Source organism: Tenrec ecaudatus, chromosome 6 (genome assembly GCF_050624435.1).
Source record: "Tenrec ecaudatus isolate mTenEca1 chromosome 6, mTenEca1.hap1, whole genome shotgun sequence".
NCBI lineage: Eukaryota > Metazoa > Chordata > Mammalia > Afrosoricida > Tenrecidae > Tenrec > Tenrec ecaudatus.
This window is the reverse complement of record NC_134535.1, coordinates 99,944,314-99,970,568: the sequence shown is the minus strand read 5'-3', so window position 1 is coordinate 99,970,568 and position 26,255 is coordinate 99,944,314. Positions and strand designations below refer to the sequence as shown.

The 26,255-nt window shown below is 42.9% G+C and overlaps 1 protein-coding gene across 3 annotated transcripts in view; it reads right to left on the bottom strand.

Moving 5' to 3' along the window:
• The window catches only part of DENND5B (DENN domain containing 5B), a 171,872-nt gene extending 153,352 nt beyond the window's left edge, over window positions 1–18,520 (bottom strand). For 2 of the 3 annotated variants that reach the window (XM_075551911.1, XM_075551909.1), the window contains exon 1: window positions 18,256–18,517. In XM_075551911.1, coding sequence (XP_075408026.1) covers window positions 18,256–18,382 — 127 coding nt within the window. In that variant the 5' untranslated portion in view covers window positions 18,383–18,517. Of the gene's footprint in view, window positions 1–18,255 lie in introns of all 3 variants that reach the window. The other variant, XM_075551910.1, reaches the window with a different exon arrangement.
• Window positions 18,521–26,255: the final 7,735 nt, after the last annotated feature.

The window sequence follows — 26,255 nt, the reverse complement described above, 5'->3', positions numbered from 1 at the left end:
AACGAGGAAGGCACCACTCAGAAAAGGAGGGTAATGATGGTTGTACAGCTCAAAGAATGACCACACGGTCCAGCAATTCCACAACTAAGTATCCGGCTGGTTCTGATTCACAGTGACTGTATGTAAGACAGACTGTAGCACTGCATGGTTCTGCACCATTCTCCCAAGTGTATACTCTTGCAGCCAGAGTTCATCTATCTTGCTGATGGTCTTCCTCCTTTTTTCTTTCTTGCTGACCCTACTTTACTAAACACGATGTAGCTCTCCACAGGCTGGTCCCTCCTGATAGCATGTTCAAAGCACTTAAAAAGTGTTCTACCATCCTGCTTCTACAGAACTGTTTGGCTACACTTCTTCCGAGACATACTTGTTCATTTTTCTGGTAGTCCAAGGTGTATATTTGATATTCTTGTGTACCAATGTTCACTTCAGTACTATTCACAATGCAAAAGGTGAAAACGACTATTAAATGTCCACCAACAGATAGATGAACAAAATGTGGCATATGCACACAATGAAAATTACTCCATCACAAAGAGAACTGAAGTTCTGGGTGATCTGAAAGACAGTATGCTAAGTCAGTTAAGTCAGTATGTTAGTCTGGGTACTTTAGAGAAACAAATCCATAGAAACTCATATGTATAAGAAAGAGTTTTATAGAAAGGGCAAGTGCACATCAAGAAAACATCCCAACCCAGTGCTGCCCAAGCCCACAAGTCCAACATTAACCCATATGTCTGACACCAATCCACAAAGTCCTCCTCCATCTCACAAAACACACATAATGATGCCGACTATAGGAGGAAAGCCGAGTCAGTGAGCGTGTAAGCATCTCAGCGCTATCAGGGGTCTCCACATGGCTGCTCCAGCACTCAGGGCTGCATCGGGGTAGGTCCATGTGGCTTCTCCTCAGGGATATCTTGCAGGAAGTCAGCCTTGCCAGCTAAAGCAGGCAACTGGCTAAGGCAGCTTCACCCTAGTCTGACCATCAGAAAGCAAGAGATCTGAGAACCAGAAAGGCCAGGCTCACCAAGCCATTTATCCCTCCGCCCTTTAATTAACCCCAAATGTTTATCGGTCAGGTTGGCACAATAAACTAACTACCTCAGTGAGTGACAGACAGATATTGCACAGTTCCACTCCCATCAGACATCTCAAATTTGGCAAATGCAGAGACCAAAGTTCATTAGTAATTACCAATGGGAGGAGGAGGGTGGCGAAGGGAGTCATTGCTTTAGGGACATTGCACTTACATTAGGGGTAATACAGAACACTGGAAAGAGTAATGTGGGTTGAACAACAGGACGGTCATAATTAAGGTCACTCAGTTGAACATGTAAAAATGTTGACATGGCAAGCATTTTGTTACATATATTTTAGTTAATTAAAATTTATTAATTAAAATAACAATAATGGGCAAAGCATATTTTTTCTTTTAATACGATCCAAGGGATTATTTTCAAACATGTGGAGTTTAAGGAACACACTAAATCCCATCCAAGTGTTTACTTATGAAAAATATAAGTAACGACTAATATTTATTGAGCAACCCTTGCCTAACAGGCCCTGTAGTAAATACTAGTTATAAATTATCAGCCAAGCTCAGGTAACTCAACATCAGTTTTGCCTTTTCTAAATGGTTTTTTCAGTCAATTGGCAACCACGCATCTAGAGCAGTATCACATGGCCTGAGTGCAAAAATGATTCCAGTTGAGACAAGTCAATTCGAACTCACGGTGGACCGTATGTGTCGGAGTAAAACTAGGCCCCAAAGAGTTTTTGGAAGCAGCTCACCAGGTCTTTCCTCCACAGAGCCTGTAGGTGGAGCAGTTCTCAACCTGTGGGTTGTGACACCTTTGGGGGTTGAATGACCCTTTCACAGGGGTTGTCCAATTCATAAGAGTAGCAAAATTACAATTATGAAGTAGCAATGAAAATAATTTTATGGCTGGGGGATCACAACATGAACTGTATTAAAGAGAGGTGGCATTAGGAAGGTTGAGAACCACTGCTCTAGGTGGTCTTAAACCTCCAACCTTCCCATTAGCAATCAAATATGCTAATCAGAATGCATAAAATCAATGAAACCACTTCCAGACATTCAATTTGATTTATGTTATTGTACGCCATCACATCGGTCATCTTACTCAACCGGACAGGGCAGAGCAGACCTGCCCCAATAGGCTGCAATCCTTACAGGTACAGAATGCCAGATCTTCCCTCCTACAGCTGCTGGTAAGTTCAAAATCACTGGCCTTTCGGTTTAGAGTTCAGCCCTTGACCAAATAATCACCAGGGCCCCAAGACAAGTCCATTACAGAAGGCTCAATACAAACTCCAAAATGTTGGAGGAAAGGCGCACAACACAGGTGTATCCTAAATGCACTCAAGCTTGTTACAAAAACAACTGTGGAAAATAAGCATAAACTGAAGCACTATGGGAAAGGGGTACTTAATAATAAATGCCTAATAAAATTTCCTAACTCAAAAAACAAGTTAGGAGGGTCAACAATTCCTCCAAAGCAAAGATGAGAAAGGGGGCAGAGAAACTAGAGTACGAGCAACTACTAGGAACAGAACCAGAATGCAATTAAAGAGAATGCTGGCACATTGTGAAAAAAAATGAAAGCAATGTCAATGAGAATTTTATGTAGAAACTGTCCAATGGGAGCCCAATTTACTATGCAAACTCTCACTGAGGACACAGTAAAGATTTTTTTGTTACTTTTTTTTTAAGCTAGGTACAGGCACATCAAGAAGTTATGTTTGTTTTAGGTTTTTTTAAAGTTATGTTTTTGAGTGATCTTTTCATACTTAATGTTTGATAACACAGATTTAGGTTAGCACCTACACACACTTGGTCCCATTAAGAAAGAGTAAGGAAGAAACACTGTAACGAGGGCAAATGACTTGTCCACTCACTGATCAGCTTAAAGAAAATGGAAGACGCGCACTTGCCTTTGAGTAAGCTTTTCCAATTACTGTGGCAAATATTGCTTTCTTTGGTGCCTGTCTTTAAGATCTGAGAATGTTCAATAAGTGTATTTTAGAAATAAAATCGTTTACAAAAAGGAGCAAAAATCTTAGCTTTCTTAGAGCAACAGAGTCTGGAAATTTTAAAAGCACTGATAGCCAAAAATGGCAAGACAATGAAAATACTGTCCCTGATCATATTCTTCTTCTTCTTCTGCAGGCATTCCCCACATTCTCTGCAGCTAGTGCCACCACTAACACTGTTTACAAAGGCTCCAAGGGGGAGAGACAGAGAAGGGCACTACGAGAGACCAGAGTCAACTCTGCTGCTGCGCGGCTCCAGTTGTTAATCTCCCCATCCACCTGAAGGGGTGGCCTCTACTCCAGCAGCGCTTTCCTATGCCATGGACACCCAGCAAGGAGTTCAAGAAAAAAGCAAATGTTCTGAAGCTGATTGTGGTAGCAATTGTAGGATACTGCCTGATGTGATTTAGCTATGGAATGTTATATCTGTAAGCTCCCAATAAAATGATTAAAAATAGTCATACAATAAAACAAAAGATAAATAAACATGAGTCGGAATTAATGGCAATGGTTTTGTCGTTGTTGCTGCTTTAGCTTTATGTGACCATGGATAAGGCCAGTAGACCAAACATTTATCTGATCACTGACCTGCCTATTTAGCTGACTATCTCCTTCTCTGTCCGTCTCGTTTGTCATTAACGCTTTCCTCTTTCCTTCCCATAAAAAAAAGAGAAAAAGATTATTCTAGGGTAAACTCTTGAGAATCAGAGTCACTCTTTTCCCATTTCACTTTAACAACTGATTGTATAGAGCAGTGGTTCTTAACCTTCCTAATGCTGTGACCATTTAATACAGTTCCTCATGTTGTGGTGACCCTCAACCATAAAATTGTTTTTGTTGCTACTTCATAACTGTAATTTTGCTACTGCTATGACTCATCATGCAAATATCTAATATGCAGGATGTATTTTCATTGTTACAAATTGAACATAATTAAAGCATAGTGATGAATCACAAAAACAATGTCATTATATATTGTGAGATATTTATATCTAATGACAAATAAATGAAATTTTGTCTTGAAGCATGGTGTAGCCTGGGTCACAGTCTTCACGCTGGGTACTCGTATGTGGGCGTATCTGCATGTGGGTGGACCCGCCAGGAGATGCATAGAGGAGCGGTGTCTAGGTTCCTCAGACTATCAGAAATAATGTTTCCCGATGGTCTTAGACGACCCTGTGAAAGGGTTGTTCTACCCCCCAAAGGGTCGCAACCCACAAGTTGAGAACCGCTGGTATAGAGGATGTTGTTTTCAAAAAGAACAGTTGTAAGCAGTAAGGACTGGCTTTTATTCCTCAAAATAAACGCCTGACATAGACAACTCGGGTTTAAAGTCACCTACTGTTTCAATCATTAAGTACTTATTAAGGTATTTAGAGATATCAAAAACTAAACGTCAATGACTTAAACAAACACAAATCTCACTGTTTCTTGCATTATTGTTTGGCTCATATACCCTAATCGCTCAAAAACCTGGCCACTCCAATTTCTAGTTAGTGAACAAGACATCAAAATTTATCTTCACCTTAAACTTCACTCTTATCGGATAACCAAACCAAACGCACTGCCACTGAGTTGACGCCAACGCTGGCTGACAGCGACACTGTAGGACAGGGTAGAACTGCCTCATGAGTTTCTGAAACTGTAACTCTTTGTTGGGGCACAAAGGCCTGTCTTTCTCCGGATGGGGTAACAGGTACCTATTATTTCTTTTATGTGATCCTGCATTGTGCACAGTTTTCTAACTTAGCATATATTCCTTTTATAATTTAAAGCCACAATTTAAAGAAGTTAAATGGTAACTGTTTTTATTAAACATATTTTACCACAATGTTTTTAAAAGCACTCAGTGCCTTTTGTTCTCTCAAAGCAATTGTTTCATTTATTCTCACTGTTGGTGGATTATTTAGTAGCAAGAAAGTGCTTTATAAACAAAATTTCTTATGCTTTATTATAATCTTTCTGATAGTTCTATAAACTATTCCTCAGAAAGTTCTCTTGAAAATGGCTGAAACTGAGTAAATGCTTACGTCTTCTGGATAACCTTGAAAATGGGACATGAAATTAATTAAGTACATAGATAATACTTAATCCTTATTTTGTCACTAACTCTTTGTGTGTGAGGGGGAGAGGGGGAGGCTCTTAGATGAGCTAGTAAAAAGTAACAAAATCAAATGTGTCACTGCCTGTTCCCTGTCCCACTGAGGAGCCCTGGTGGCCTTCAGCCAGTAGTTGGACTCTGCCAGCCACTCCTACAGAGAAAGATGAGGTTTTAAGTTCCGGTAAAGATGGACATCATGGGAACCCTAAAGGGGTGGTTCTATCCTGTCCTATGGGGTCTGAGTCAAAAGTGACTTGGTGGCAGTGGTTAAAGCATCTGGCTGTTAACCAAAAGGTTGGTGACTCGACCTACCAGCTGGTCCCGTAGAGAAAGACGTGGCAGTCTGCGAGCACCAAGACTGAGAGCCTGGGGATCCTGCAGGGCAGTTCTACTCTGTCCTGTAGGGCCACTACTGGGCCGTGACCAGTTGGAATGGATTGGACAGCAGTGGCATTGGTTTGGTTTGCTTTCTTTTCCTACTCTATTTTGCCTGAGATGGCAACTAAAAAGTATTTGATAAGAAAGGCAAGTTAAAATACTGAATAAAAATATGCAATCTTACAGATTACAAGAATCTAGGTATGGCCTCTTCCCTGGGGGATGGACATCAGAGAAGAGGGCAGGGGGAGACGTTGGACAGTGTAACATATGACAAAATGATAATAATTTATGAATGATGAAGGATTCATGAGGGAGGGGGGAGTGGGGAGGGAGGGGGAAAATGAGCAGCAGATATTAAGGGCTCAAATAGAAGGCAAATGTTTTGAGAATGATGATTGCAACAAATGTACATATGTGCTTGACACAATGGATATATGTATGGATTGTGATAAGAATTGTATGAGCCCCCAATAAAATGATTTAATTAAAAAATGAATATAAAAAAATATTCAATCTTTTCTCTGGCATGGCACCTCTGAACCCGTGGTTTAATTTCTCACACCTAAAGAAACAGTCACGGGGTGTAAATGGCCATGTCTCTCTTGGGATCTCTTACCTAAGAAAGCTCTAGTTCTTAACCCCTCCCTGAATGAGCACTTTCAAGATATGAAAATTTCTAAGAACTTTTTCCTCCACAGGAAAATTTAAGACATGAACACACACACAACTTTCAAGTTACTGCTAGAAAGATCTAATCATCTGAGGACAGCAAAGAGAAAAAAATAATAATTTTGTTGTTTTTTAATAAATCATTTTATTGGGGCTCATACAACTCTTATCACAATTTATACATATATCAATTAAGTAAAGCACCCTTATACATTCGTTGCCCTAGTCATTCTCAAAATTCGCCTTCCACTTGGGTTCCTGGAATCAGCTCGTTTTCCTTTTTAAAATAATTTTTTAAGAAAAATTTTTTTACAAAATTCATGTCCATAATTAAGATCTGAATGCTCTAATTTTTCCTTTAAAAAAGCATCTTATAAGAAAGCCTAAAGCTTTAGGTTGCTGTGTTAGGAGAACCGAGTAGAAAGGAGAAAAGCTCAAAGGCCTATAATCTCACCACAAAGCAACAGGGTCAAAAGGCAGAGGTCAGGGAGCAGGCTGGACAATAGTTCCCACACTTGAGAGACTACCTCATGATTTTAGAAGACATGTAAAAAACTATCCACTATTTTCTTTAAGGCTCTTACAATGCAATTTACAGTATTTTTAAGAGCAAGGAATCTAAGAAGTTACATCTTCCTTTCCCTACATTTGCAAAATCAAAACACCTCTCTCTCTCTCTCTCTCTCTCTCTCTCTCTCTCACACACACACACAGAGGCTTCAACTGTCCCTCAATGACTGACTTTCAGATAAAAGCTGTCACCTGATCTATTCAACACAGAGTTCAATAGGGCACAGAAATAAATACTGAATGTGCACACATGTCGACAGACATTTCACATCAAGGCCTCTGCCTTCTAACGATTCAACAAAGCATGTCTCTTTCTTGTCCTTATGCTCACATGCAGAAGATGCTGAATTTCTACTCCTGCTGAGGGGAAATTTCATTCCAGACAAGAATGAACATATTTTGTAAAACTTTTAGTAGCCTCATTGTGTGCTTTTGAGACACTGATGATAATTATTCCATCTTTTCCAGGCAGTTACATCTATCTGGCTATCTCTATAGCACCTCTCCCCTCGGAACCACAACATCTGTATTCTGAGTGGAGGAGGAGGCAAGTGAGGTATCAAGAAGTGAGCACTTGGGAACAATAGGTAGGGTGTTTTTGTTGTCTGCCACCCTCCATACACCCATACATTCCACCAAGGCCAGGCTGGTTTCCCGAGGACTCATAGTCACGGAGGCCCCTCAGGCCTTCACAGTGGCGAACAGACACATTTGTACACTGGAACACATACTCTGGCATGTATTAAAATCAGATTGTAACTAGGGCTGCCAGTGAAGAAGTAAGCACTGTTAGGTAGGCGTGAGAACAACCAAGCCAAACAATCTATTTTGAAATAATCACCTCAATGGGGTACCAATGTCTGTGTTTTAATAAACTGCAAAATCACAGTCATTGTTCTTGCGAACAACAGCACAAAGCAAATGAAGTCGAGCCTGAAAGCTCATTTCCTGGATCTGAGCCAGAGTATTTCTGAAACCCAGAGGAAAGTTTATTTATTAAGAAAAAGCACACACGAGACAGGAGATGAGAAATATTTTTAAACAATCTGTTATCTGGTTATCCCAGCCCTTTAAGTGTTTCTTAAAGGCTGGGGTTAAATTTAAAGTGAAAAGAGATTAACCTAGGAAACAAAGCCCTGTGGTCCAGGGAAGTGAATCATCCAGCTTTACACCCAAGTCTGTCCTGCTCAGACTATTCTTCATGAAGTCAGTCTCTCTCTCATGGAACCCAGCGGATGTGCTGGAGCATGTTAGAAAGGGCTTCCACGTCAGGAGGTTATTCAAGAATAAGGAACATACCCCACACACACAAACATGCCTCTCTCAGCTGCTGGCTAGGGGAATTAATTCTTCCATACCACTTGAGCTTCAATGTGCAGTTAAAAAAAATCATGACATAACTTAATACACAGAACAGTGTTGGTCCCTAACATGTAGACCTTGTTTTCACAAATGACTATGAACAGCAGAAATGACGAAGGGGGCCAACAACAGAATGCACTAAACCTGAAAAGCTGTGGGACACTCACTCTTGCCAGGGAATGAATATATACAGAGGATTTCCAAACACACTGAAGATAATCCTTCTCTGCTGCTTGAAGAATGCTTTGAAAATTTTTCCAAAGGACCATTTCTTCTTTTAGATGTTTTAATACAGAGAAGAGACAACTAAGAGTCATGTGAGGTGGTGACATGTGAGCTAAGGTGGAAATAGGGTGATCACTCAGGGAGTGGCACCCAAAAAACTGATCTCGAAGCAAATGTGTGCCAAGCTGTGTGGGAGAACCTGAAGATAACTGCAAGTGTACTTCATTTATCTATCATTTCCACCCTAGTTTCTGCAGATACAGACTCATGCACTGAAAGTGTGGTGTGCTGGGAAAGAGGAAGGGATGTGAAAGACTAGAAGCTCCTGATTGTAAACGATGGTCTTCAGTTGGAAATCATGATTCCCCAGGTGTGGGCAGGAGAAAATGACCCAAAACGATGTGAAACAAGATGGATTTTTATCAAAAGGTCTCTGAGATCTAGAAAAGCAGTACTAAAAACATTTTCCCTCTGGTTTCATAGTTTAAAACAACATCCACAAGGACTATCTAAGTACTCAGCACTCAAGTCCCCACCAAAACTCAAACCCACTGCCTACAATTCAATTCCGACTGCACTCCTGTAGACAAGCCACAGGGAGCCACTCTGACGGAAGCAGAGCCCTGGAGATGCTTCCCCCACCACTGATCCACTAGATTTCCCACCCATCGCCTGTGATCTCCTGCATTCGACATCACTGCACATGCTGCATGAGTCTAAAGTGGAATTTATGGATCAGTATCAGATATATGGGCTAATATCTGACTTCTGGACTTGATCTGGACTGGGCTGGGATGGTTTCTCAATATACAATTGCTCTTTGATGTAAAGCTCTTACACTCAAGTGTCTCTGGATTTGTTTCTCAGGTCAACCCGGCCTAACACACTCCTCATCTGTAAAACAAGGACAGTAATACCATCAAGCTATTATTATCATACAAGATAATGTTTATAAGTCAGCAACCACTGTTCATAGCCCAATACATGTTGGCTATATTCACAGTGTATAAAGGTGAGAGTTCCCAGGGGTATTTTTCTGATTTAATAATACCAGCATTTCTCTTCGAAAGTTACTTAAAGAAAGCGTTCTTCCAAAATTAGCTTTCTGTACCAGCAGAGTACACTAGTTTATAACACAATAAAGAAGCAACACAAGAGGCCCATTTTAATTTTTTAAAAATCTAATATTTAAAATAAATCTAGAGTCATACTTTCGGAAAAGTGAAGAGAGCTGAGAAAGCAAGGGCCCCATGCACTCCTAACTTCACCCAGAGCTTCGTGTCTTAGGGCAGCATCTACAATCCTTCCACTTTGAACGGGAAGTGGGGAGGGGGGATTAGGGATGTACACTGATAAGCAGCAACTACGAAAAGGAGGGTGACAATGACTGCACAACTCAAAGAATGCAAACAATGCCACCCAATTGGGCATGTGGAAACTGATGAACTGGTGCAGGTTGTGCTGAGGATGCTGAATGCTGCCAGTTAGATGGTTACGTGCTGAGCCGTGACCGGCCAGGCCAGCTTAAGAAACCACCAGCTGTTCTGCGGCAGAAAGGTGCGTTACAATCTCAGAAACCCACAGGGGCAGGTCTGCCCTGGCCTTATAGGATGCTGAGTCAGCACCGACTCTGGACTGAGGGACAAGATTGTTGTGAGTCAGACTGGACTCAATGGCAGTGAGTTTGGGGATTTTATTGTGGGTTTTGCTGGGCATATTTTCAACAATAGAAACACATTTTAAACTCTGTTATATGAAACAATAACCAAAATAAATTAAAGCAAGTATTGACACACTGTGGAAAATGTAACAAACATTACTCAAACATTTGTAGAAACTGTCCAATAGGAACTTAATGTGCTGTGCAAACTTTCATCAAAAACTTTTTGTTCTTAGAAAAACAAAAGAACTCCCATTTTAATCCTAGAATTTTCTGTTCTTTCCCCAGCCAGCCATCTTTGCCTCTGATTTGAATAGTCCTGTGCAGAGGGCGGGGTACCCTGTGTGAAGTCAATGCTCTCCTCTACTCCTGCAATTAGGACCCCATTTTGGGGTGAGCAGTCCATTACGTTCTCCATACAAGATTAGGTGGGATGCATGCTGAGTCACGGCCTGACAAGAAGACGTGACCCGAACCACCACCTTTAGTTTCCCTTGGCATGTGGATCGACATCTCATTCACAGCGATGCTCTCTGCACTTGATCCTACATAAGACTTGTCTCAACTGCCCTCCAGTTCTTGGGACCTGAGGCAGCAGCTGATCATAGTCTTGTGAGTCAAAAAAGCCTATAACCTGGGTATGTAAGTTCTACAATCACATGTGAAGTAAATCTGCCAGAATGACTGACATCTGGCCCATGGATTGGGGCTGGTCAGTCTCCACGATCTTGTGAGCCATCTCAACAGTTCATGAGTTCTGAAATATTGCAGCAAACTGTGAAACCCTACGATGGGAGGGCGAAGGGCTCAATGGGCTGCAAGTGTTGGTCTGCTAACGGCAAAGTCAGCGGTTTAAACACCCAGCAGCTCTGAGGAAGGGGTCACTGGTGAGTTAGAATGAACTCAACAGCAATGGGGTTGGGTTTTAGGTCAGGAGGGAGAGTACTGAGGGGAGCTGGCATGAGGTGGTGGGAGGTAAAGCAGTTTAGAAAAGCTGGATATTTGGGACATCTTTAGCTGCCATCTCATATGGACAGCCTTGTGTTGATCCTTTTAAGAGAAATTTTTCATGCAGGCTGTTTCAAATAGAAAATTTTAGACTCTCTGGGTTGACCTTGAAAAGCCAGGCTTTAGAAAGAATAAGGTATCACAGAAGGCACACTAAAAACAAAATATAAATGGAATTTATATACATATACAATGAATTAAATTTTATAGGAACAAAGAGAAACATGCTAGCTGACCAGACCAACTAGTGTGGGAAGCCCCTGAGAGATTAAATTGTGACTCCGATACCTAAGACGCTCCTCTACAACCACAACCCAAGGTAAAACCCCTCTTAGAGTACTCATTTTCTGAGATCCTTAATCTCCACTTACTCTTTATGAGCTCATCACTTGGCACTAGTTTATAAAGAGGTAGTATACGTTATTTGTTTTATTTAAAAACAATGCTTCACTGGTACTTGCTTTTTTTAAAAAAAAAACTACTGTGGGGAAAAGTTATTACTTTTATTTATTATACCTTGTTGCAAGAGGAAAGGCTAATAAATATCACAGGCAGGAGAAATATTAGAAGCTCTCCACAAAGCTGAGACATACACTTTTTTTTTGTTTGTTTTATCATCAACCTCAAGCTTCTCATTAAAAAAAACGCTTGTTTCCATCTTACATTCAAGTAGATGCTCATTTCAGTAACAAGAATCAAGAGACAAAAGCCCTCTTCTCTAACAGCTGACAATTTAGTACAGAAAAACTGACATTAAAAATAACCAAACAATTGCCTCATGTGACGTGACACCTGAAGAAACGGAGGGCGTCTAGCTCCCATTCCTGGACATTTTCATCAAAAATTCTCTAAAAGCAGCCTGATCAAAAGGAGGAAAATGCAAAACAAAATTTCAAATTTTCATCAACTCCGGACTTTCTGGAACCATGGAAGTTGAATGAACCATATTCAAAGAACCCCCTTTTAAGAAAAAACAAAACAAAAACTTGTCCTGAGATACTCCGAAAAGCAGGTGAGAACTGTTACACAATTAGAATGTAATCAATGTCACTAAATGTCACATTTAGGAACCATGGAACTGTTGTATTATTGTTTATATGCTCAAATAAAATTGCATTTCAAAAAGTGAACATGTATGACATATCGTCAGATACTGAGTGCTACAGCAGGCATGATGATTCCATGGTAGAATTTTCACCATTCAAGAGGGAGACGTGGGTCTGATTCCTGGGCAATGCCCCGTATGTGCAGCCACCATTCATCTATCAGTGAGGCTGTGCCTTGCTAAGATGAGAGACAGGCTTCCGTGTAGCTTCCAGCCTAAGAAAGACATTGAATAAAGGCCTGGCAATCTGCTTCCAAAAATTAGCCAATGGCAATCCTACAAATCACAAGGATGCAGTCTAATGGGGATGGGGCAAAATTCTGTTCAGGTGTGCAGTCACTATGAGTCAGGGGCTATGATGGCAGGAGACTCCTATATAGGGGCCAGAGGAGCTATGAGTCAAAATCGACTTGATGACAGTAAGTTTGGGCTTGAGATTTTGGTGTATGCTGAAATATTTTTGCTACAATGGGTTAAAGAAAACACCGTGTTTTCTTTTCTTTCTCAAGGCTGGTGTGTGTTGCATTAACCAAATGGAGATGTCTGAACCCTGGGGTTAGAGGTGTGTATATCAGGTATAGTACCTCCTGAGCCAATTTCATTAGAAAGAGTTCCCACCCACTGCCCCACCAGCATCACTGGATTTTAAAAATCAAGTGACCACCATTCTTGGGCCTGACCTTGTATTACTCATTCCTTCTCAACCAGGCTGGACCATGCAAACCCCCAACTTCCCATGGCTTACAGATGAAGCACCATCACTGGTGGTCAGGGTAGATCAACAGAGCCTGTAGCCATGTCCACTGTTTTTAAAAAGGCATTTCAGCACAGTATTGACTACGACCTTCAACTCCAGAACAAGAGCAAGCTTGAAATGTTTGCTGTACTCAAATTCACCTTTACCTAAGACAACGAGGGCACACTGTACAAGAGCACTCCGACTCTGCTGCTGTTCAAAGGTGATCAAGATGTCCCTTAGACTTTCGGCTTCAATAATCTCACTGTAGTGAGTGATGTCTAAGGGACCTTCTAGGGCTAAACTGGCACGAGACTTCGTCGGTCCTAACTAATGTTCTGTCTGAACTCATGGTCTCCGCTGCCTCCAAGTTCTGGAAACCACATTCAAGGCAACCAACCCTGCAGCGAGCTGAAGACACTCAACAGGGGCGATCGGTGGCAGATTTCACCCAGCAAATTCAGCTGTGAACAGGGTTGAATCGAGGTTCTTGGGAATGCTTTCGTAATATTCTGGTCTTCACGCAATTTGTTGACTCATCTGTAAGTTTTCCATCCAGCTTCTTATTAAACACCATGTGTACTACGTCTTCCAATGCAAACGCACGGCCATGGAGTCGATTCCAGCTCCTAACGACTAGAGGACAGGGCAGAACTGCCCCTGTGGGTCCCTAGACACTGACTCGTTACGGGGGTAGAAGGCCTCACCTTTCTCATGAGCAGCAGCTGGTGGGTTCAAACCGCTGACCTTGCAATTAGGAGCCCAACCCCACAGCCCTTTTCATGTATATCAGGTGCTGTGAAAGAGAGAGGCAAAGCCCTTGACTGCGCGGCAGTGGCTTGTGTATTTACATTACTTGAATAAAGACTGCATTATGTCCTTCAATTTTCCATTTCCTAAAAGGTTCTTTACAGCGATGCAAATCATGTAAAGTCCTATAGTTGTCTTAAAGGAAACAAGAAAAAAATTCTGTTTTCTATACTTTCTTTTATTTATATCACCTTCTTCATGCAATAAAAAAGAAGTTTGAACCTTATCTTTAGCATTTAAAGGAAATTCGAGTATTTTTGTTAACAGTTAAAGGATGATTGTTTATAGATAAAGTGCATCTTCAAAATATATAAGGAGACGGAGGAGAAGCCCAGTAACACCTACAACTTGGGACAGAAAGGGAAACAGGTTAGACATAGATATTTGTGCAATCCTCATAACACTTTCAGGTCCTCAATTTATATTTGCTCAAGTTGTTTTCAACTACTAAGATACCTATTTACTTGAGATGGAAAACATATTTTTCATTGTTGCTAAAGCTGGGCTTTCGTGGGAGGAATGTCTAAAAATTCATCTGAAGCCTTAAAATTTTTTAATGAAGTGTGAGTCTACTTAATTGTATTACTTCATCATATGGTATTTGTCCTGATTTCTGCCACCACCTGTGAAGTGTGAATTCTAGAAACATGCCTATGTTAAGAACAAGTCCAGAGAGCAACTGGTAGAATTTGTGTTTAATTGAAGTCAATTAAGACCTACAGGCAGGGTGACAACTTGCTAAGAAACAGTGTGATAAAAATAGACCAACTCCCCCCCCCAAAAAAAATAGAAACTTAACTATCATTAATTTTGAATAATGTTGCCAAACAGAAACGAGTTTCTGACTCATTTGCCTAATACCCTGGCCTGGTTTCCTTAACCTAAATTTGGCTCTAAGGAAATAATAGTCAAGAGCATTGTTAGCTGAGACACTTACAGACTTACTGCATTCTTCAGTCCCTCAGGCTCACAGCCACACTCCTGAATCTCCATTGTCTCCTCCCCACTCTCCCCCTGGGCCTTGGAATGCTCTGGTGACTCAATCCTTGAGTCTTTTCCTTTTTTATCTAAACCTGGGGCGGGGAATCTGTTTTCCTGCCAGAGGCCATTTGGATTTTTAGAATATGATTCGAAAGGCATACAAAATTATCAACTTAAAAACTAGCCTGCTACATTTGGTCAAACATTTCATTAACCCCCTCTGTGGTGGCTGGAAGGGCTTCCTCTCTTTGGTAACACCAGTGCATTGATGATCTCTCGCTAGAGCGTCACACTGCCTGAGGGCTGGGCGGTCAGCCCCTGTAAAAGCAAACCCTAGTCAAGGTCACCCAATTCCAGGGCTTTAACTTTGTAACTGTAACCCACAATGCTCCAGAGAGGTCTTTAACCTACTTAACATCTCCTTTTTAGTGTCTATTGGGCACCTCAAGCCTAATCTCCAACTGCTTCTCCATCAAACCCCAAATCCACTTCACATCAGATCTGCTGCCAACTCCTAAAACCAAAACCAAACTCACTGCCATCTAGTCAACGCCAACTCACGGTGACCCTATGGAAAATACAGGATTTCTGAGAGTGTACGACTTTATAGGACCAGACACTCATCGTTCTTCAGTGGAGCAGAGACTATACTGGTGGATTTGAATCACCGACCTTGTGGCTAACATACTAGGTTTGACCCATCCCCACCTAGTTCAGCAAAAAGGCAGTTTGATGGTTGTTTGGGCTAAAAATCTCAGTCATCTTTACTGTCTTTCTTTGAATATACTGTCAAATACCAGATTCAACTCATTACCAACCCCTGTTGTTTCTACCTTTAAAATGATTAGTTATAACCAGAACATAATGCCATCAGGCCATTGCTAAGGAGCTCTGGTGGTGCTGTTGCTTAACTTTGGGTCTACTAACCTCAAGGTTGGTGGTTCAAACCTGCCAGTCACTGACAGAGAGAAAGATGTAGCTATTTGCACTTCCAAAGAGCTAGAGCCTTGGAAATTGTACATAGAGTTGCTCTGAATCAGCTAAGTGGCAGCGGGGACTCTTCCACTGCTAGTGGCTTGGTCTATACCAAAACTTCATAAACTGGGGGTCACACCCCATATGGTTCACAACACTGAAATGACTGTGGGGGCCCGAAAAATTTGGCAACTGCAAAAGGTTTCCAAAGACCTAACCAAATATTCATTCAAAATTAAATGTACAATGAATCCCAGGTGTTTCCAGCCTTGTTTGCCTGTCTTGTAAATTTTTCACGAAAAGGCTTCCCAAGTGGAAAGCAATTCAGAAGCCTGACAAATGATCAACCTATTGAAATAACCTGCCTGCCTTCTCCATCTTAACCCTTTCCCCATGGTTGCCACTGATAGAAACATAGCAGCCACTGTGATCCATCAGATCTTGGCATTACTCTGTTCAAAACCTTCCAGAGTGTTTTATCTCACTCGGAGTAACAGCAGAACAATGGTCTATGAGGCCTTACACAATTCAATGCCCCCTCCTGTTTGACCTTGTCTACTCTCCCTCTCCCTCAATGCCAACCACACAGGTCTCACTGCAGCTACCTAAACAAGGCCTTCACCATCTCTAGACCTTTGCACTTGCTGCTTCCTCTGCCTTGACTATGGTTCCTCAATCCATATGGCTTGCTTCCTTACCTTCTTCAGTCTTTTTTCAAAATGTCATGCTCTGTGGGCCTTCCATTTAAAATTCTACCTCCCTGCTGGCACACCCCAATCCTATGTCCCTGCTTTATTCTTAATAAAGCACTTAATATCTGACAAACAGTATGTGTTCACAGAATGTCTTACCTTACTTGAGCTTAAGCTATATGATGGCCGGAATGTTTGACTATGTTCACAGCTGTCCCCAGTGGCTAGAACATAACACAATCTAACCAGATGGTTTTAAACTATTTGTTGAATGAATGAATGATACTTAAATTCAATATTGCTTGTTACCTGAAGACACCTAATATGAAGAGCAGAAATCTTAGTCATCCACACTCACATGAAGCAGCAGAAACAGTCGTTTCTGAAAAGCCATTAAAACTAACCCCCCACCCCGATTTAATTTTGTTAAAACTATTTGCATTTTATCTGAAGCATCGCAGGGCAAACTTATGCTGCTGTAGCTTTACTAGGCATATAAATTCAGATGGAAAAGAAAAAATACAGGCTTTTTCCTTTCATCAGTTGCCACTTGACCCTGGTGTGTCACTAATATTCAAAATGACTAGGTGGTAACGGAGCTTAAAAAAATGAGATTACAAAAAAAATGTTATTGGCAAAGTGTTCACCAATCCCCAAAAAAGGTCTCTTCCCCAATCCCTCCACAGACATTTATTTCTGACTTCCTATTCCTTAGTCATATTAATAAATGATTACATAATTACATACAAAAAGCCTGATGTTCTATTATTCCTCTTTGGGTCCCCCCCCAAAAAAAAGTTAACTAAAATCAGATGTAAGTTTTCACTGTTGAATGAGCATTGCCTTGAAGCTGCCTGATTTTTGACATGTCAGTTACGGCGTGGGCTGATGGGTATTGTATCTGAAGACTGAACAGTTTTGTTTACTATCTTGTTTATTGCTTAATACAGTCTTTCCAGGCCTCTCCAAAGGCATGGAGAAAACCTCACACTGGTGTAATTCCTAAAGGACTGCTAGGTCCAAAGGAACCTGGTTGGAAAGGCTATGGCCTGAGTGGTTGACAGTGACACGGATAAAGTTCCGCTGTAGATGTCACTTGTTTCACACGGTTGTTTTATTTTTAAAAAGGAGCAACCCAGATTCCCATCCCACGGAGCCACGGCAGACAAGAAACGGCCGTGAAAAATGAAGTCAGTCGTTTCTCTGTGGTCTCCTCTCGACCCTGCGTACTACACGCGACCCCCTTACCCCCACGCCCGCGCCCCAACCAGCGCCGGTCCCCGGCTCAGCCCTGCACTGCGCCATCCAACGAGTCAAGAGCGGGGCGCTGGTGTCCCTCCTGGGAAACCCAGGTAGCACCCCCAGGTGCCCCCGGTGCGGGCGGGGAGGCCAACTTAAAGTCCGCAACAGCGAGTGCAGGCTGAGTGTCAACAAAGCGTCACGCCGCGTCCCGAGCGTCCAAAGTCCCCGTCCGCGCCTGTGACACGGCCAAATCCACAGGGTGCCGAAGGGCGGCCGGCCTTTGGTCGCGGCGCCGGGACCACCGAGGGCGGAACCAGCCGGGCTCCCCGCAGGGCCCCCGCCCCCCAAGAGGCCGGGGCGCCGCGTCACGCGCCGCCGCTGAAACTTCGGGCCGGGGCCGCCACGGTGGGCAGCTGGCTCACGCACCGCGCTCGCCGCTAGGCCGGCGGGGATGGGGTCACGGCGCGCGGCCTGCGCGGGCAGCGGGCCAAGGGGCCGCCGCCGCGCCCGTTAGTCAGAGCCCCACGCGCCGGGCCCCCAACGGCGCGACGCCCGGCCGCGCCCCCGGCACGCGGAATAAATAACAATGTCATTACCGCGCCGCCCGGCCCGGGCGCCCGGCCGTCCCCCAGGACGGCGCCGCCCCCGCCGGGGACCCCCCGCGCCGCCGCCCGGCCTTACCCGCCAGCTCGTCGGGCTCCAGCCCGCTGTCCGCGTCGATCCCGCACAGCACGAAGTAGTGCGCGAAGCGGCAGGCGGCCGGCGAGGAGCCCGAGCCCGGCCCGGGCGCCGCGCCGCTCCCGCTCATCCCGGCCGCGCTGCTCGGGCCGCCGCCGCCGCCGCCGCTCGGGAAGGCTCGCTGCCCAGGCCGCCGCCGCGCCCACGGGGTTCCCCGCGTGCCGCTCCTAGGGCGCCCCGGGCGCGCCCATGCTCGCGCGGCCGCCGCTCGCCCCCTCGCTCGCCGCCGGGAAGCGGCCCGGGCTCGCGCGCGCGCTCGCTGGGGCCCCGGCGCGGGCGGCGGGGGAGGGGCGGCCGGGGGCGTGTCCGCGCGGGGGGCGGCCGGGGAGGCTCGCGCCGCGGCAGCTGCGCGGGGGAGCCGGGAGCCCGCGTCTGGCGCCCGGCGGTCAGCTGAGCTGCGCGGAGCCGGGCGCGCGCGCGAGGGGCGGGGGCGCGCTCCCTGCCGTGCGCGCGCGCGCGCCTAGCGGGCTCGGCGGGAGCGCCCGGCCGGGAAGAGGTTCTCCCTCCCCCGGCTGGGGCTGCGGCGCGGGGGTGACCGCACACACGCGCGCCTCCTGCCGCAGCCAGCCGTTCGGGGGAGAGCCGCGGAGCGGGAGCCCTGTCTCCTGAAGGGGATGCTGCTATCCGTCCTAATGAAATAATGATGATGCCGATTTGGGGAAAGCTGACCTTGAGACCAGTGCCCATCACCATCTGGACCATCAACAGCTGTAAACTATGTCACGTGCGACCTGACAGTATTTTAAGATCCTAGTCCTTGAATGCTTCCTCCCTGGACATCCTCCCCCCACCGGTCACAGACCATCCTTCCGTAAGGAGTTGGGAGCAACTCGGCGCTGAGGGGAGGAAAACACTGATATCCACACAGCGTGGAGACTTGTAGACCCCACCACCACCAGGGTTCCGCCCTTTAGCCTGACATTTTCCAGGTCGGTGTGAAGTAGCCAAGGCACTCCCGTGCCCCAGCTGGCGCTTGTGCTGGAGAATGCTCCGAAGCTGATAAGGCCACAGGAATTAGACCCTGAACTCTGCTCCTCACAAGGCCAAGGCTTACTTAAGGACCTGCCCTTTCCTGGAACTGATTTCTCCAAAGGTCCTCTCCAAACAGTACTTAATGCTTCCAAAAGGTGGGAAATGGAATCCATTCCATCTCCCCATGGCCATCCCTTACCCACCAGACCCTACCGGCTACTTTGTGGAGCTGGGTATACGGATGGAGGTGGGAAAGGTGGGGAGGATCAGAAGGGCCCTGCAGACACACACAAGCAAACCTTCCAGGGAGGTGGACTAAGAAAGTCTTATTCCTGACTAAATAAACTTCTTCCTGGCTGATTATATATATATGCATGCATACCATCATGTACTGTAGTTGGTATCCTCAATTCCTCCCTCCCCTCCCCTCTATCTCCTCGATTTGAAATAGAAGAATAATCAAGAAATCAGAGTGAACCACAGCCTGGGTACTCAACCTTTATCTCCTACTGCAGCCCTGCCCTTTTTCTTCAAACACTTGGAATGATTTTTCCCCCCCTGAGTCTGTTTTCTTAGCGGATTGTAAGTTCCACTAGAGTAAGAGCCATGCCCTCTTGCTCATCTTCCAGAATCTAGCTGAGCCATGGAACCAAGTAGCCCCTCAATTTGTTTGCAGTGTCAACGACACGTTGTTGATGCTACTACAAAAATGCAAATATATCTGTAACATGCTATAGACTCAAGGCCATTGAGTTGATTCTGACTTATAACTAACCTATAGGCCAGTAGAATGGCTCCTATGGGTTTCTGAGACAACTGGAGTAGAAAGCCTATCTTTCAGCAACTGTTGGTTTCAAACTCAAGACATAACCTCTCTACCACCAGGGCTTGACATGTGCAATGGTGTTACATAACTGTTGCTTCTGTCTTCATCTAGAGAGTACTGAAATGAACACAATTCCCCTAGTAGGAAAAGAGAAGGAGTAGTGGGCTATGTCTTTCTCCTGTCTTTGTTGGTGTCTCCTTGTTAGATTCTAGACAAATCAAAGTACAACAAAAACCATTTGACTATTTACACTAGCCAGGAGACATACCAATTTTGGTTAGCTTGAACAGACACTGAAATATGAGATTTTTATTATGTTTTGTGGTAACCTTATTAACTTGAAAACCATCAAAGAATGCCTAAACAATGCATTAACTTAAATACAGAAATCTCATTAAAATAGACAAAATCCTAAGATCATCCCTGAAGCTTTCGAAGGAATAGTCACACATAAGATCAAATACTAAGTTAAGAATTCCTAGTGGAGGGTGAGTGGGTTGGAAAGGGGGAACTGATTACAAGGATCCACATGTGACCTCCTCCCTGGGAGATGGACGGCAGAGAAGGGGGGGAAGGGAGACTCCGGATAGGGCAAGATATGACAAAATAACAACGTATAAATTATCAAGGGCTTATGAGGGAGGGGGAGGGGGAAAAAAGAGGACCTGATGCAAAGGGCTTAAGTGGAGAGCAAATGCTTTGAAAATGATTAGGGCAAAGAATGTACGGATGTGCTTTATACAATTGATGTATGTATATGTATGGATTGTGATAAGAGTTGTATGAGCCCCTAATAAAATGTAAAAAAAGAAAAAAGTTGGACAATGAATAAAGAAGACCAAAGAAGAAAAAAAAAGAATTCCTGGGCACTTTCCTGATTGTCACGTCAGGATGACACTGCAGGTAGGTTCTACATTCAGCTGGTTGAAATGAAGTTGAAAGGATGCTCCAGAGGAACTTGAGCTTGGCTGAGAGAGCTGCCTTGCAAAGCAGAAGGGAGACTTGCCTGCATGTTTTATGGTCCTTATTGATCCTCATCCCAAATCGCCACCTGTCATTTCCCTAATCAGTTCCATAACTGAGTTGTCTATGAGTTGTGTGGCCAGTACAAGGGAGTAGTGAAGCCAGCGGAGGATTACAATTCGGGGGGAGGGGCGCTGGTGTCAGAATTGAGAGAAAAGGTTGGAGAGAGGAGGCACCTCTGGCCTTTGCATGATAGGAACCAGCCTTGGGCTGACACTGCCCATTCTCCACCCTCAGAAACTTACACAAGGAAGGCAAGCGCACCTCCTCGCCACTCTCCCTTGCAAGAGTTACTGAGAGATGGCTGGTGATATCGAACTGGTCGATTAGAATCTGAGGTTCAGGACTTTTGTATGACCTTTGGGAGAAGAAATACCTTGGGTATAAATAACAACATATACAGTCCTAAGAATTGCTGGTAACCCCAAAAGGATAGCAGGGCCAAAGATGAAGTCAATGTACAGGATGAGGTGGAGCCCAGACCATCCGTTTTCAAATTTACCACCCCCTATTCAGAAAAAAGAAATCGCCCTCGGCTCCCCTGGCAATTAAATTTTGGTACTGTAGCTCATAATCAAGGATAAAGGGTAGGCATTTGCTTTTACAACCCCTTGGATTGTTCCAACACCCCAGAGGGTCTCACTCTGGAAAAAACTGGCCTAGGAAACGCTGAAAAGCAGATATATCATGAATTCCAGACCAAACCAAGAGAGAAATCTTAACATCGTTTTTATGTTATGTGAGGCATTTCATTCCATGTATCATTTCAGTCAGTTTGAGTTGCTTTCTTCTGGAACTAGAAAGACATTCACCTGGGAGGGTAGAGGGAGGGTGGGGGGAAAAGGGGACCCGATTACAAGGATCTACATGTGACCTCCTCCCTGGGGGACGGACAACAGACAAGTGGGTGAAGGGAGACGTCGGACAGGGCAAGATATGACAAAATAATAATTTATAAATTATCAAGGGCTCATGAGGGAGAGGGGAGGTGGGAGCGGGGAGGAAGGGGAAAAATGAGCTGATGCCAGGGGCTTGGGTGGAGAGCGGATGTTTTGAGAATGATGAGGGCAATGCATGTTCAAATGTGCTTTACAAAGTTGATGTGTGTATGGACTGTGATTTAAGACTTGTATGAGCCCCTAATAAAATGATTTAAAAAACAGAAAAGAGAATAGCTTGGGCTTGGCACATATTAGTCCTCAAAGAGACATTGTTTTTAACCTTCTAAAGAGGTCTTGTTCATAAACTGTGTCCAACTAAATGCATCATCTGTCTAGAAAAAAAGAAATACATTCATCAAATAAGAGAGTTGAACTAACATGATCTCTTAAATCCCTCTGGCTTAAAAAAAAAGTACATTCTAAATCTAAAAAAAAGCTATATAATTCCATCTTCTGAAAAATAGAAACCCCACAGCTATCTCTTCTTAAGGCTGCTGCAATGATAATTCAATAGAGGCTCAGTCAGTTAGGATAGGGACCCTCCCACACCCCCTCACCACTCCCTTCCCCTCCCTTTCGCAGGGATCAGAAGTCATAGGATGAGGGGGGAAAATCTCTTCTCAGCAGTCTTCTATAGAAAGTAATTTCCTTGGTGGGCCAGGTGTTTCTCACTAAATCAAGATTAAGGATATTAGAATAATAACATACTGGATTTCTATTAAAATTTAAACTACTCAAACCTTTTGATTCATCAATTCACACTTGAGAAAGCTATATATTTAATAATGTTTCCTGAAACATTGGTCATGATATTTAAAAAAATAAGAACTATCTTATAATATTTTTATAAAAATAAAAACCAATAGGAAAGGGCTGAATAAATTCTTTTATAGCCATATGATGCGATACTAGCAATAAGCTTACACTAATGGGGGAAAAATTGAATACTGGTATATGGTTGAATAGAAAAAGCTGAAAGGAAAAATAATGTTTCAGTCTTTTTATGATGAAAGCCAAGTATACACATATATTTTATGTGGTGAAGAAATCTGGAACTTTTAGTTTTCATTTCATATAATTCTGTATTGCTAAATTTTTTTACAATAGGCAGCTACTATTTGTAATTCAAAATCATTTTATTAGGTGTGCTTTTTTGGGTTTTGCCTATGAGGAAAGATCATTGACATTATGAATATGATTTTTTGGTAAATATAAATATTTTATAAATAACTCAAACTCTTAAAGATTTATAAGCTTATTGTCCAGACTAATTCAAATGACTATACATACTCTGAAGAATATACCATATATGTATAAATGCACATGCATGCATGCATGCTCGCTACAATGCAGGCAGTGTGCTAAAGATACATCAGGGAATAGAAGTCCTATAGATACATAGTGCTGCACGTATATAAATCCAAAATAGTCTCATGAGTATGAAAAACAAGCTCAAACAAACCAACTAAAGCCAAACATACAAGTTATGTTGGTATAATTTTCAGTTGGTTATTCTGGGATAAACTCTGTTTCATGTCATAAATTTACAATCTTTCTCAATCTAAAAGCCTTAAGGCTGAAATCACTCAGCTGAATAGCCAAGTAAATGAAACTACAATCTCAGCCTGGGTATATTTTAGACCCTGCATCGTTAGCCTTTGCTACATGGCAGAATTAGGGCCTGAATTCTCTGCTCCAGACTTAGCATGTAGGGGTAAACACCCCCACGAACCACACAAATCTCACTCATCCATCCTCTTCTCTTCCGACTTCAAAGGCACTGTAATCTCTAAGGAGCCTTGGTGGCACAGTGGTTATGTGTTGCGCTGCTGGGCACGAGGTCAGTATGTTGAAACCACCAGCCAGCTCCTCAAGAGAAAGACGAAGTTTTCTAGTCCCATAGAGAGTTTCTGTGTCAGAACCTCCCATGAGAGTTCCGCCCTGTCCTGTGGGGTAGCTGCGAGTCGGCATGGACTTCATGGCAGTGACTGTTACTTTCTTTTTGAGTTTCAGGAACTCTGGTGGCAATTGTGAGATTACACGTTGAGCTGGTAACAGTTAGGTCAAAGTTTACAGTCTTGGAATCCCAGAAAGGCAGTTCTACCTCATTCTGACTCAATGGCAGTGAGTTTGAGAAGGATCCAGTGTATGTGGAGTGGGGGGTGGTGCGGGGGGCTGCTGGATTAAAGTGGGCAGGTCACGCCCACCAGATCCCTGTGCAGGGATCCTTTGGTGTTAACTAGTCTCTGGTCCCTCACAACCCTGTAGTATAAGATGAATTACTCCAGGAGCATTCATCTGTTTTGCTCCACTTCTAAACCTGGAGGTCAGCAACACGTTTCTCTCCTCTTACATCTCACGGTTTACACTTTCAGAATATTGATTGACTAACTACATCCTTCAACTTCAGTGAGGGATAGGCATTTAAACTAAAAATAGACTATAGAGCCTCTGCTTTTCAGTCATAATCAATACGACTATTCATGAGGCAATTATTGTAAGCTTAGCATTTAGCCATGATCCCGTCATTGAATTAGAATTTAGATCATAGAAAGAAAGCATGTTAATGTTATGTAGCTTGCTTCTATTAGACTACAAGTTAATAGCACCATCTAGGCAAACCATTTCTTAGGAGAAATTCCAGTCTACATAATGACTTCTGGAAAACATTTTGGAAAGCACTTTTTATGTTTAAAGAGGACTATGGACTCTCTTTTCCCCTTTCTTAAAAAAAAATATTCTATGACTATTTCCTGAAATCTTAGACTCAAACAATTATGAAAAGTGATAAGAAAGATATCAGGAGAAGACTCTATTTAATTGTACTTTCCCTAATAATTGATTGTGTTTTTTTACCTCCAGCTTTTACAATTGTGCGCTTTTTGTAAAGGAAAAAAATTTGAATATTAGACTCCAAAACACTTGAAAAAAAATTTATAATCTGCTGGGGTCCTACTTATTTAAAGCAACAGAATCCAAAGCAACAAAAGAGGATATGCATTTCATTAGCTAAAGTGACAGAGAGCATAATCCAACGTGACGTTCCGGAAGCATGAATCAGCTAGGTCAGATTTCTATTGCTTCAAGATTTGAGACAGATAAAATAATTTAATTTTCCTGTAATTATACTATGAGAAAACTCTTTACAACTTCTGAAAAATATATATTAAAAAACAAGCTCCTCCCAGAGATTCATTTGTTAATAAATGATTCCTCACCAAAGTGTAATCTCTATCTAAATGGACAAAGAAGGGTCCAAAATTGGGGTAGTTATACTTTTCAAAAGGGAAACCTTATTCTATGAGTTAAGTTAAAAATTTTAGAATTTTTCCTTACAATAGTAAATGGCATTTTGAGATATTTGAAAGATGTCCAATATTTTGCATATCTTTGCCTGATCTTTTTTGTTTTAATACATATTTTTTAATTTGTAGCAATTGATTATTAAATTATTGCCATAGACATGATGTAAAAAAGATTACTAAGAAAACACACCAAAAAACTAGACTATTTCATCCTTTTAGAAATGTATAGAGAAAATATTAGGTAACTTCCAGACATACATGTATTGAAGTTTTTAATTATTAAGACCATATGTTACCAAAGAGGACATTCAAGTGGCCAATAAATATATGAAAATATGCTCCAAACTATTATTCATTGGAGATGCACATCAAAATTATCATGTGATTACCATCTCACTTCTGGAAAAATGGCTATAAAAAAGACACAGAAAACAACAAATGTTGGTGAGTTTTGGGGGGCTTGGGACACTCACACATTTCTGGTGGGACTGTAAAAAATCACTGTGGAAAGCAGCATGGTGCTAGAAATAGAGCTACCGCATGATCTGCAGTGTATCCAAGAGATAGAAGAGCAGTAGTACAAACAGTCATATGTACAGCCAAGCTCGTGGCAGTACTACTCACAATAGCAAAATGATGCAAACAATCTAAGAGCCCATGAACAGATAAATGGATAAAAATATTGTGGTATGTACATAGGAGGGGGTACCCCCAAACATCAGAATTCTTTTAAAAATCAAAGCTATGTATTTAAATTTTTTTACCAAATAACCTTATCACTTTCAAAGTACTCTCCAAAAAACTTAACATTTGTCAAGTCAGAGATTCCATTCTTGGAAACATCTTTCAAACTCATCTGTTTGGATGGCTGAACAG